Source organism: Ochotona curzoniae, unplaced genomic scaffold (assembly GCF_017591425.1).
Source record: "Ochotona curzoniae isolate NIBS_2020 unplaced genomic scaffold, NIBS_Ocur_1.0 contig_2599, whole genome shotgun sequence".
Lineage (NCBI taxonomy): Eukaryota > Metazoa > Chordata > Mammalia > Lagomorpha > Ochotonidae > Ochotona > Ochotona curzoniae.
This window is the reverse complement of record NW_024465520.1, coordinates 17,301,339-17,314,742: the sequence shown is the minus strand read 5'-3', so window position 1 is coordinate 17,314,742 and position 13,404 is coordinate 17,301,339. Positions and strand designations below refer to the sequence as shown.

The window sequence follows — 13,404 nt, the reverse complement described above, 5'->3', positions numbered from 1 at the left end:
AAAAGATGAGCACACCGATACAGATTTGGATGACAAAGTGTTTATCCAACAAGAAATAAGAAAAAAATATTTTCAGTTAATGTCAGCTTCAGAATCTTTAAAAACTATTGAATATACTATTTACCAATCAAAGAAGTAATCCTTTAAAATGTTTAATACTATAGCTGAGGCAATATATTACGTTACAGCAGTTCAATTACCCTTTCAGACATAGAAAATGTAGATACATTGTTTTATTAATTTTAACCTATGAGTTAACATGTAAGAATATATTGTATATCAGACTATGGTATTAAAATGATCACTTAAAATGCTGTTTTAGAATTTTAAAAATTGCCAAAGCAGAACTAATTTTTGCCTCTTGCTCCAGCTTGCAGGGGAGCATTTGCTAGACCCTTTGAAAGTATACTTATCAGATCTCTTGCATAAAAAATTACGTCGTAATGAAATTCTTTCTGATTCATGTGTTCACTGTCATTTTCTACTTCATTGCTTGAAATAGCAGAAAATGATGACTAACTGAATCAGGTATAAACTATTGGACTGTTTCAGGCCATAGCACTCATTTTTCACATTTTCTTTCTCTAGAGGTCGTCATCCAGCCTACTCCGATAGTCACATACAGAGTGATCGGTGGCATCCTCGACTTCTATATCTTCCTTGGCGATACGCCAGAGCAAGTGGTCCAACAGTATCAAGAGGTATGTTTCCAGACTCAGAAATAAATCTTATTTTCCGCCAACGTTTCTTGTGAAAATATGCATATTTAAATGATAAGAACTTGGTGAACTTTTTCAGAATATGTCAGATTCCTATCCATTCTTAAGATAGGTGTAACAGTGAGCTGACTTGCTGGTCTATGCGATGATGCCTTTTTACGTGTTAATTTCAAATGGGTTTTCCTGGCAGCTAAATTCAGAAGTACATATTGCGTAATCATTTAATCTGGATCTATTTCTATGGAGCTAAGCAAAAGAAAGGAAGAGGAAGATGAAAGAAACTCCCTGTTTGAAATAAAAAGTCATAATAGCTTCTTGACATAGTCTTCTGTTTTAAAAAGCATTAAAATGTGAAACTTGATGTGAAAGATCAGAGTACTTTAGCATTTTTAAAAATAAAGTATCTACACAAAGTAAAACATGACATTGGTATACATTGATATGACATACATGAAATCATACTTTAGATAAAAAGTAAACATCACTATTAGTGAAAATATATATATTGTACATGAGGCATAGACATATGTAAATAAAATCACATGAATAAGAAGAAACCTCACACAATTTAATTTTTAGAGTATTTATGGACCAGAGATGTTTAGAAATTGAAATGGAAATATTCTGATAATTGTGATATTTGATATAAAGTTATTTTTTAAAAGTTAAATAATTGCTTTTAATAGAAAATAATAGCTAAGCATGAGTAATTTCTCTACAATTTTGATATAATACCATCATAGATAAGTCATTAAACAAGAGTGTCGTCACCCTCATTACTCTTTGCCTTAATGGTACCTAATACTTAATTTTTGCTAAATTTTTTTTTCAATTACTATTACATTATTCATATTTTTATATGCAAACTGTGTGATCTTTGTAATGTAATCCTGGTAGTGTCTGGAACAGGAGCGGAAGGGAGTCCTTCAGCTTCAGGGAGAAGAAGCCCCGCACCCTGTGCGAAGACACCGGGAAACACTGGGGGAGGGTTGCAGTAGCCCTCAAGGTTAAGGAAACCGAAAATGTGTGTTTTTAAAGGACAGTTCTTCCTTACATATTAGTTTTGTATTTGTGTTTGCAATGAAGAATGGTGTGTCAATACACAAGAATGAAAAAAAGATCATAAAATTGCTCAGGATCTATAACAAAATTCTAACAGAATGTTCCACAAAACATCTTAGAAATAATTAGCACCAAGGGCCAGAGCTTGTGGCGTAGCAGAGTAGGTGCAGCTTAACAATGCTAGCATCCCAGCTGCTCCATTTCCCTGTTAATACACGTTTTGTCTTTCAAATGAAAAAGAAACAGGTGACATTAAAAATTGTAAGTATGTGATTAAACTTGATACAAGAGATGAAATGCAGTAAGAAACATGAATAGTAGTTACTAAGGTGAAATGTGTTTAAACGTGCAGTTTTGTTAGTAACTGTTCATTTACTTGTAGCTCATTGGCCGACCAGCAATGCCAGCATACTGGAGTCTCGGATTCCAGCTCAGCCGCTGGAATTATAATTCCCTCGACGTGGTAAGGGCTGTGGTGGAAAGAAACAGAGAAGCCCGCATACCCTATGTAAGTAGAATGGAGGATTTATGCAAGTATATATCAAGTCAAACACTGTCACATTAGCATGTATGGAGAGCAATGTGTTGGGAATATATATGCACATATATACTATATAGGTAATGTATTTGAATGTATCTGATTTTCACAATATTTATGATTATAAGCTTATATTTATCTGTTAAGTCTATTTGATTTCCCTTGTTAATAACCACACCTACTTCAAATTTATATAATATTTTATAGATGATTAAGACTTACACCAGAACAGAATACTGTTAACTATAAAGAAAATTGTATTCAATTTTTAGAATATACTTTTTAATAGTGCATGTATTTTAGAATGTTCATTTTGAATTGTAGAGGATTTGATTTTTTATATTAAATCTTGTTGAAATAAAAAGACAAATTGACTGTCATTAAAAATCTAACTACTCATTTAATGATTTGTAGTTAAGCGCTAAATAAATTACTTTCACAACAGGTATAGTTTTTCTTAATGAAATAAGAAGGGAATGAGTTACTTTATTTTTAATCATCATATTTGTAAATTCACTGGACTTGAAAGTTGAAGGTTTCAGAGTGTTCTTTCAGCACTATTTATTGAAATATCTGATATTTTTCAGGACACACAAGTCAGTGATATTGACTATATGGAAGATAACAAAGATTTCACCTATAATCGAGTGACATACAACGGGCTCCCTGAATTTGTTCAAGATTTACATGACCATGGGCAGAAATATGTCATCATCTTGGTAATGGAGGATTTTGAATAGATACAATTTGGGGTTGACACATTTGTACCTTAATAAATTTTCTATCGATCCTTGTTTATATTGTTAGGATCCTGCGATTTCTGTAAACAGGCGTGCCGATGGAACAGCCTACCTGCCGTATGACCGTGGGAGTGCTCAGCATGTGTGGGTAAATGACTCCGATGGAACTACCCCGCTTGTTGGAGAGGTAAATGATGACGTTCATTAAAATAGTGTGGTTTAGTTTTTCTGTTCCCCAGTTCCAAAGTTGAGATAAATCATGCCTTGGTGTGAATGTGTGTGTATGTTTGTTTATACTTTAACTGTTGATTTTATATTCAATTTGTGAATAGAGAAATTTTAATTCTCGAGAGGAATCACTAGGATCATGCAAATGAAATTCAAACAGAATAAATAATAACTAATAACATTCCCTGTTATAAGCAGAGCCAGGGTGAGCAAGTCATGCATAACTTACATCATGGCAAAAATTCTGAGAACTTTATGCAAAAGTAACAGAAAGTGCAATTTTGACAATAATATATTAGGCAGAAATTTTAGGATTTATACTCAATCCTTATAATAAAGCAGTGAGTTTGTTATGATTAATACTTTTTTTCCCAGGTAAAATATATCTGAATCTGAGTTTTTCTATTAAGGAACCAAATGAGGAAAATGCTTAGCTCTGGATGTACATTTTAAGGCAGAATAAACAATGTATTTGGGGGAAACCATTTATATATTGTAATTACAGTAGTTTTCATAGAAATTTATTTGGTAATTACACTTATGTGATTTATTCAAAATAACTAAACATGGGATGGGTACAATAATAATTTATGAAAAGTATGTTTAATTTAGCCTTATACGGAAAAATGAAATCATCCTAACCATTTCTCAATGCATTCCTAAAATTAAGTTCTCTAGAGAAAGCCTTAAGCACTTCACGGAGCAGTTACAGTGTCACATGCTTTCCGACCCACAGACACTATTTGTCTCCTTATGTGTCTCTGAACATGTCATCTCCGTGTATGTCAAGAAAACATATCATTATCATACACTGACATGACAGGGCAGACTGACAACATGGATTAGTTGTACATAAAACAGTGCAACTGATTCCAGCTTATTTGAAATTGGATTATTTTTTACTTATTATAAAAATAGGTAAAATAATGTGAAACAATTGAGGAAGCATTAACCACAAAGAGGTGACAGAGTCTTTGCAGTATTTAATAACGTGGACACAGGCAGAAGATCGTCGTGGTTCAAACTGTTTCTGTAGTGGTTAGTAGTGCTCATATGTTGAGCAACTCATTTATTTTCTTGATGGTTTGCTTTGCTCATTTGTACAATGAGACCTACTGTAATACCTCTCTCATTTGTACATTGTACTAGAAATAACCCCTACCTTCCAAAGTTATTATAAAAACTATACAATAATCATTATAAAAAACTTGGGCCTGTGCCCAAGCATATATCATATATATCATATATATATGATTTGTTAAGATTTTTGTATGATTTGTTAATGAAAAATAATAGTAGAAAAGAAGGTATATTTACTTTCTTGGAAATAAATTTCTTTGTAAATTGATCGAATTACTTTTTTAAAGTTGAAGACTATTTGGAATTTCTGGTAATTTGTTTTTTATTGACATGGACATTCAGAAATAAATTTAATTGATGTCACAATACTTGGCTTGACTATACTCGTACAGTCCTCCATTTCTTACAATGATGTCGTCTTTTATTTTCTTTATTTACAGTCTTTTTTTTAAAAGATTTATTTATTTTGTTGAAAAGGCAAATGTGTAGAGAGGAGGAGAGACAGAGAGGAAGATCTTCTGTCCGATGATTTACTCCCCAAGTGGTTGCACCGATCCGGTGCTGCACCGATCTGAAACCAGGAGCCAGTAACTCCTTTCTGGGTTTCCCACGTGGTGTAGGGTCACAAGGCTTTGAGCTGTCCTTGACTGCTTTCCCAGGCCACAAACAGGGAGCTGGATGGGAAGTGGAACCACTGGGATTAGAACTGGCGCCCATATGGAATCTGGTGCATTCAAGACGAGGACCTTAACCATTACTCTATTGCATCAGCCAGTCTTTTTTCTTAAATACAATGAAAATTAGGCCTGACATGATTAGGAATGTGGATTGTGTATGAGTCACAAAGATCCTTTAACAGTACTACACTGGCACTTTAATAGTATTATTCTGTTCAAAGGATGATGCTTTAGGTTCCGTTTCCTTGTGTTGTCTGCTTTTACATATGGTGTGATGTACTTTAGGTCTGGCCAGGAATCACCGTCTATCCTGATTTCACCAGTGAAAGCTGCAGGGCATGGTGGGCCAACGAGTGCAACATTTTCCATGGAGAAGTAGCATATGATGGACTATGGATTGTAAGTAGTTATTTCATTAGCTATTCCAGTCGATGAACACAGAACCCCGTATCCACAAAGATTAGTATAAGTGTATTTTTCTGATGTAGTAGCTTGAATTTAAAACATCTTCTAATTTCTGACTAGGTTGTATATATATCATAACTCATTTTTTTCAGAAAACAGTAAAGTCTTCTCTAGTAAAACACTGTAAAATAACTTTAATTTATTTAAAGTGTTATGTATTTATGACCAAATGTTTATCTATAAACAAGTTATTCCTACAGCAGTACAATTCCCAAAATGAATGTGAATAAGTTGCTGTCCCTTTCAATTCCTTTTTTCTGTGAGTTCTGCATGAAAGAAATCAAAGTTGCTAATAGGTTTAGTGCTATCTCAAAAAATAAAAGTGACAATCAAAACCCTAGGTTATTTGTAATGTTAAATAAAACTTGTAGTATTCTTCTTTCATTTGAATATAGTTGGGTATTTTTATTGAATGACTGCTGACAAGCTTAGGATATAGAATAAGATTGATACATATTCAAAACCTTGTGTCTTTGGGGGAGCATCTCTGTATATAGGAATGAAACCATACGATAATTTCACAATTACATATTTTAGAAAAACTGTCTAAGAATTTTGAACACAGAGAAGATTACAGGGATGGATTTTTGTAAACATTATATCTGTACAGAACTTTGAAAGGAAGAATAACAGGTATTATAGGGATACAGATAGGAGGTTTAAGGTAAAAATGTACGGGCAAACTTAAATAAAATGGAGGACCTGTGAAGGTAAAAATTAGTTTGGATCTTAAAGTATGTACATGAAGAGAGTGAGAAAGTGGAAGGGTAATGAATAGCATGTATTTCTGAGTGCAAAAAAAGTAACACAAAATGAGGATCTGCTTCATGGCGATGTTTTATAAGATCAAGAACAGTACACATATGTTGTGAATAAACATCAAAAACTTATTAAAGCCTATTAGCAGGGAAGGGTGAATATTGCATAACATCCTTGGCCATGCATGGTTTTGGACACACATACTGAGTGGTTAGGTTCACTCAAGCAGTGAGACGTGAGAAAGACTGAGACCTAAGTTGAGGTGTCTAAACCATTGATGAGTGCAGCAGGCCACAATTGGTCTGAAAGGATTTTACTTCACTGGTGTAGTTTGTACAATGTGGTACACGTTCTTATAGGTTGTATCAGTTTATTTGGAATGTCAGTGAATGCTTGCCCCCCTTCATTTTTGCTCTTGAACTTTTCATTTGTTTAAGAGAGAAAGGGAGGCAGAGAGACAGAGATCATTACTCATATGGCCATAATGATCTGAGCCTGGCCTGGCCAAACGCAGATTATGGGGGCTCAATACAGGTCTCTAATCAAGTGAGGCATCGCTATGAACTTCCAGGGTCTCCAATAGCAATAAACTGAAACCAGGATTTGAACCAGTCACTCCTGAGGTAGCATGGATGTCTTCTCCATGCTTTGGCATGGTGGTTGAAGCCTCTGCCTGGGATTCTGGTAGCAACCTATGTGGATACTGTGTGCCTCCTGGCTGCTCGCCTTCCTTTGCTCTTGGCTATGGCTTGGAAAAAGAAGTAGATGATGATCCAAGTGTTTAAGCCTCTGCTACCTATGTGGGAGACTCAGCTGTAGCTCCTGGGTCCTGGCTTTATCCTGGAACAGCACGGGCCATTGCTGTTATTTGGGGAGTTAAATAGCAGATTGAAGATTTCTCTGTTTCTCTTCTCTCTGTGTCCGACTTAAAAGAAATGGATTGTTGTTTAAACATAATAGTGGTTTAACATTCACAATGAACATGTTTTACATATGCCATAATAAGTAAATGAATGTATTGTAATATATTTTATAAACTCTCTCCGTCTTATGACATGTCTGCTTTCTGGGGTGTGTTCTCCTGTTCCTGATTTGGCAAGGATGTTGTAGATGTCTACTACAAATGAAAGAATATCATGGTTGCCTTATGTAAAACATTTTCAATCTGTTAGAGAGTTTCTGTTTATACAATTTACAACTATTTTGTATTTGTTCTTCTTCATTTTAAATCCACCAAGGACATGAATGAAGTATCCAACTTTGTTCAAGGCTCAAATCAAGGATGCAATGACAACACGCTGAATTATCCACCTTATACTCCTGGTAATCACATTTCATTTGATATAAAATTATCATTGGCTCATTGTATCTTTCTTAACCTGTAAATTATATTTCTTTCATTTATCTATTTTTATTGGAAGCACAGCTTTACACAGAGAAAGAGAGGCAGACAGATAGATCCTGCAATGGCTTCAATGGCAGGAGCTGAGCTGATCCAAAGTCAGAAGCTGGGACCTCCTCTGGGTCTCCAGCATGAATGCAGAGTCTCACTGATTAGGGCCACTCACCGCTCCCTTCTTACGCACAGTAGGAAAGCAGGTGGAATACCTAGCGCACAAACTGGCGCCCTTATAGGATGCTAGCACATGGAGTTGGAAGATTAGCCAGAAATTACATTTCTAAGGTTGCAATGCATGGGGTAATTTTGAAATCTCAAAATCAGTGTTGCTATTATTATAACCCAGAATATTTTTGACCTAATGTTTTCTGTTTAATGAGAATAGATACACTTGGCCATAGCTTGTTTTCTAGAAAGTAAATTATTAATAGAAATAGAAACAGTAGTTATTGATGAAATTGATTACTCCAAGCTCATCAGAAGTCGTTAGTGGAAACTTAACTAGAATTTAGAGCTCCATCTCTCATTATATCTTGACTAAATATGATATTACATAGCACAACATTTGAAGAGATATAAATCCTAATATGGTGAAATATTTCTATGTATTTTCATAAGCTATTCTTGACAAGCTCCTGTATTCCAAAACCCTTTGCATGGATGCTGTACAGGCCTGGGGGAGACAGTATGATGTCCACAGTCTGTATGGGTACAGCATGGCCATAGCCACAGAAAGGTAAGTGAACTTTTATTCAAAAATTTTTTATATTTATTATCTCAGAGTGTTTGCATGAGCTTATCAATGTAGCGAGAAAGGGAAGAAAGGTAAGTATTATCATGCTAATGTCAGGGTTTTCCAAATATCAGTTCCTTTACTAACATACATGAACTTGGAACTCAGTTATTGGAAAAAAATCAAGGAATATGTGCTGTACTCAGATTCTTTTCTAACTTGTGCACTTATAGCAGATGGCATTGATTGTATTTGCTAACTCTTAATATAACTGTTTTCTAAGTGTGACAGTTGCACCAGAAAGTTCATGGAAAATTGTACCGCTAGAGGAGGTCTCAACTCTTTTCCAAATAGTTTCTATTACAACACAGCTTTTTACATAATATTTCTCCAAGTAATTTCTGATACAGTGTGAAATACTTACTTGAAAATGAAGCGTGACAAAACAAAGATGGGAACCGAGATATCTGCAGTGCCTGTCATTTTTAATGTATTGCTTACTGGTCTTTTCATGCAATTTTCAGTTTTGTGAGCAATGCATTTGTATTTCATACTTAAATAATTGTTATCAAGTGTTAATTAAAATATTGATTTATGGTTCAAAATAACACCATGATATAAAGAAAAAAGTTTATAGTGTTAGCTACATGTTTTTAAACTCAGGAAAGTAGTGTATATTAAAATACTTAAATTAGTAAATTCTAAGTGAAAAGCATCATCCTGTGATTCAATATATAAAGATTATAAAAATGGGAGAAGTATCTGTGACATTTTATTTTTAACAGTATAGTGTAATTGATTTTGTATGTTACATTAAACTTTTATGTTTGTTTTTTCCTGGTGGCTTGTCATTTAAGAAAAAAAAAATTAGCTGATACACAGGTATCAATTGAAGTAAAAATAAAATTACCAGTGATTGTGGATGCTTATTAGCTCCCAGAAACAAACAACTCTAAAATACTTTTTTTTATCAAAAGTTCCAGATAACTTTGATAATTCAAATATTAAGATACAATTGAGATAAATTTCATATTACTATAACTTGCCAAATTTTGTGTTCAAGCTGTGTATTAAAAAAAACCTGCTGAACAAATACAGAAAAATATTTTATCTAGTGTGATAAAGTATTAAGGAAAGCATTTAAAATCTCAATCATTTTAAAAGATACTTGATTAAAATGTTTTTAAATAAATGAGTGATGAGAAAAAGTATGAGGTTTGCAAAATTCCATTTGAATACATTTTGGTATTTGTATCATAAAAAAAACATTGAAATGAAGTACTTAAAATTTATATAGAGCAATTTTATATTCAAAGCAAACAGTTTTCCCTAACTTGATTTTGTTTTTAGAGCTGTAGAAACAGTTTTCCCTGGCAAGAGAAGTTTCATCCTAACTCGATCCACTTTTGCTGGAAGTGGACGACATGCTGCACATTGGTTAGGAGATAACCATGCCACTTGGGAGCAGATGGAATGGTCCATCACCGGAATGCTAGAGTTTGGCTTGTTTGGAATGCCTTTGGTAAGGCAGTTTCATGTAGTACTTTTTATGTATGTATGCATTTATTTATTTATTAAAAAAACAATTTATTTATTTTACTGAAAAGACAGAATTACCCAGAGAAAGAGAGACAAAGATCATTAAAGTGATGGTTCTTCCTCCAAGTGGACCCACTGGCCAGACCTGAGGCAACCGGCAGCCAGAAGACTCTTGGGTGTCCTATGCCAGTGCAGGGTCCCAAGGCTAGGTGCCACCCCTCTGCTGCTTCTTCAGGCTCTAGCAAGGAGCTAGAAGGGGAGGCTGGAGCAGCCAGGACACAAACTGGCACCTACATGATTGGTGGGCACTTGCAGGAAGAGAATTAACCATTTAATCCATCACAGCAGCCCATGTAGTCTCTTCACACTGTTACTCATAAACAGGTGTTTTCCGATTTTAGCCATCAAAGGGACTTTTGAAACGTAAGATTGTTTTAAACAGCAGGAAGAGGTAAGCAGAGTTGTAAAATGTACAAGAAAATGAGGATTTGCCTTTGCTAGAAAAAACTACATTTAGCTATAAAATAATATTGTAGTTGACACGCAAGTAAAATAATGTAGGAGACGCCAGAGGTCTATGGATACAGAGCATTTTGTTAAAGCAAACATGCTGGGCATCACATGCACAACTGGTTAACCACTGAACACGAAAATAAAATGCATCCACTCCTCACACAGCACACAGAATCAGTCTGAGCCTCAGCCTGCACCACTTTTCCTAGGGAATAAGAGCTGGATCAGAAGTGGCACAGCCGGGACTTGAGCAGGCTCTCACAAGGGTTACCAGCATCTAAAGTGCAGATTTACACTGCAATGCCACCAGATCCGCAAATTAATTTTTAAACTGTTCTATTCCTTCAGCATTATAAGTGGGAAAATTCAAATCAGTGGCATGCTTTTATTTTTTTTTTTGGGGGGGTTAAGTGCCAACAGTTTTTGATCTCACAGCTGATCTTCACAGAGTGAGTTTCCTTGGGTAGGAATCTAGGAAATATGTGCAGAGACAATGAAGGAAACCACACATGAGGTTGTGAAAAAGGAGCAAGTGTGGAAGGAATATTTAAAAAAAATGGTTTGGGAAAAATATGACAAGATTGTAAAAAAATGCAGATTAGTCAGCTGAAGTATAAAATGCATCATTGTACACAGATGTAAAAAGTCTCTGAGTAACGGCTGTGTGCTTCTCCAGGTTGGGGCAGATATCTGTGGATTCCAGGACAACACCACAGAAGAGCTTTGCAGGAGATGGATGCAACTCGGGGCATTTTATCCATTTTCCCGAAATCATAATGCTGATGGATTTGAGGTAAGAGTATCTTGATTTTGTTTTCCATGGTTAGAAATAGGACACAATCGTGTTTCAATAATATGTTTAGATTTATGTCTATACATGACATGCTTTGAAATCCTCATTATAATATATAGTTATACGTCCTTTTATGAATAGTGTAAATATCTCATATGCTCTCTTTAATTAATATCATATTCATTTGAGAATTGCTGAAAATTGTGTTATGGTGATTATGACCTAATATGACCCTGTTAATCTAGTGCATCAATGCTTTCCTCTACAATTTTTGAATGAATAAGGAGATCATGACACAAAATGTATTCACAAAATGAAATCACATATATCTGTAATAAACTGACATTTTTTTAAATTAGAGCCAAACCTTTTGATGTTCTCTAACTATGTAGGTTCCAGGCAAACTTTTCTTTCATAAACAATATAACATGCTAGCAACAATATTCAATTTCAGTTTTTTAATAGGAAAATAACAAGTTAAAAACAATTCCCAAAAAATTTGAATCCAGAATAATTTGGTAATAAATAAACCTGGAATACATTGTTTGGTGAAAAGAAAAGCTAACAGATATAAAACATGGATTTTAATAGGTGAGGAAAATGCAGAGGGAATAGAAACTCTTCTTTCTGAACTTGAAATGTGTGTATGTCATGGCTTCTCCTCAGATATTGGTGATAAGGTCATGCTGTGGTTGAGTTAAATCATTAAGTCAGCATGCATTTGATAACATTTTGATTATTACCATTTTAATGCCCCAACGTTTGTTGCAAGCAGGGCTGTATTTGAGAAGAGAGACAGTTAATCAACTGGAAGGGGTTCCAACTCTTGGAAGGAGATATGACAGTAAAATGAAAGTGCCAAACTAGAGATAGGTCCCTTCCTGATCCCTTCTGAACATATGCTCATTGCAAGAATTACATTACATGATTTATAGGTTTCAATTCTCCATTCAGCAGATGGCAGGTTAGAATGAGGGATACTGAGATTTGCTGTTGAAATACTTGTGGAGAATGCGAGTGAGAGAGCATGATAAAATGTGTGCACAATTTATTTAATTTTTAAAGACGTACTTATTTTTATTGGAAAGGGAGAGGAGGAGAGACAGTGAGGAAGATCTTCCATCCACTGATGCACTCCCCAAGCTGCCGCAACTGCTGGAACTGAGCCAATCCTAAGCCAGGAGCCTAGAGCCTCTTCTGGGTCTCCGACACACATGCAGGCTCCCAAGGCTTTGGGCCGTCCTCAACTGCTTTTCCCAGGCCACAAACAGGGAGCTGGATGGGAAGTAGGGCTGCTGGGATTAGAACCTGTGTCCATAAGGGATCCTGGTGTGTTTAAGGCGAGCACTTTTGCTGCTACACTATTGCATTGGGGATAGACAGTCTTTAGACCAGAGTTCAGGTCAGAATTTGTTAAAGACTAAAGAGAAGGGGGCCTGGAACAGTGGCCTAACAGCTAAAGTTGATGATTTAATGAGAAATTTCCACTCAAAAGTAAACTCCAATAAAACATAGTGAGCGTATGTTTATTATAAAGCGGCTACTTATGGGTATTCATTTTTTAATGAAAATTAATTTAATATTAATATTTAATATTAATTTTAATATGCTTATGTAGTCAAATGAAAATATCAAAACTGAAACATTTAGACATTCCAATAATAAAATATGACTGATATTAATATTTTCTAGATGAATTAATGTTTAGACAGCTTGTTTAGTAAAATAATCTATTTCATTTTTGTTTGTATATATTAAGATGTTCATTTTGAATTGTGTTGTCGCTCCACAGCATCAGGATCCTGCATTCTTTGGACAAGATTCCCTGTTGGTTCAGTCATCGCGGCACTATTTAAACATCCGCTATTCCCTTCTGCCATTCCTCTACACGCTCTTCTACAAAGCTCACAGATACGGGGAAACAGTGGCAAGGCCAGTTCTGCATGAGTAAGTACCAAGATGTATTACTTCTAAAGTCTAGCCTCCCATCTGAAGAAGCATTAACAGAGAGAAAACATCAAGCTCATTTTAGTGTTTGCTTTTATACTTTTAAAAGCAATTGCATGAATTACAGAATGACAGCACTAAATATAATGAATTTGATGTTGATTGGACAGAAATAAGGTAGAATTAAACAGAGATTTGTGAGAATTAAATAG

At 34.9% G+C, this 13,404-nt stretch overlaps 1 protein-coding gene across 1 annotated transcript in view; it reads left to right on the top strand.

Moving 5' to 3' along the window:
* Positions 1–13,404, top strand: part of SI (sucrase-isomaltase) — a 60,598-nt gene that overhangs the window by 9,220 nt on the left and 37,974 nt on the right. The window contains exons 8-17 of the mRNA XM_040974902.1: positions 589–701; positions 2,164–2,289; positions 2,907–3,038; positions 3,127–3,246; positions 5,330–5,443; positions 7,507–7,591; positions 8,286–8,403; positions 9,751–9,922; positions 11,129–11,245; positions 13,038–13,192. Coding sequence (XP_040830836.1) covers positions 589–701; positions 2,164–2,289; positions 2,907–3,038; positions 3,127–3,246; positions 5,330–5,443; positions 7,507–7,591; positions 8,286–8,403; positions 9,751–9,922; positions 11,129–11,245; positions 13,038–13,192 — 1,252 coding nt within the window. The remainder of the gene's footprint in view (positions 1–588; positions 702–2,163; positions 2,290–2,906; positions 3,039–3,126; positions 3,247–5,329; positions 5,444–7,506; positions 7,592–8,285; positions 8,404–9,750; positions 9,923–11,128; positions 11,246–13,037; positions 13,193–13,404) is intronic.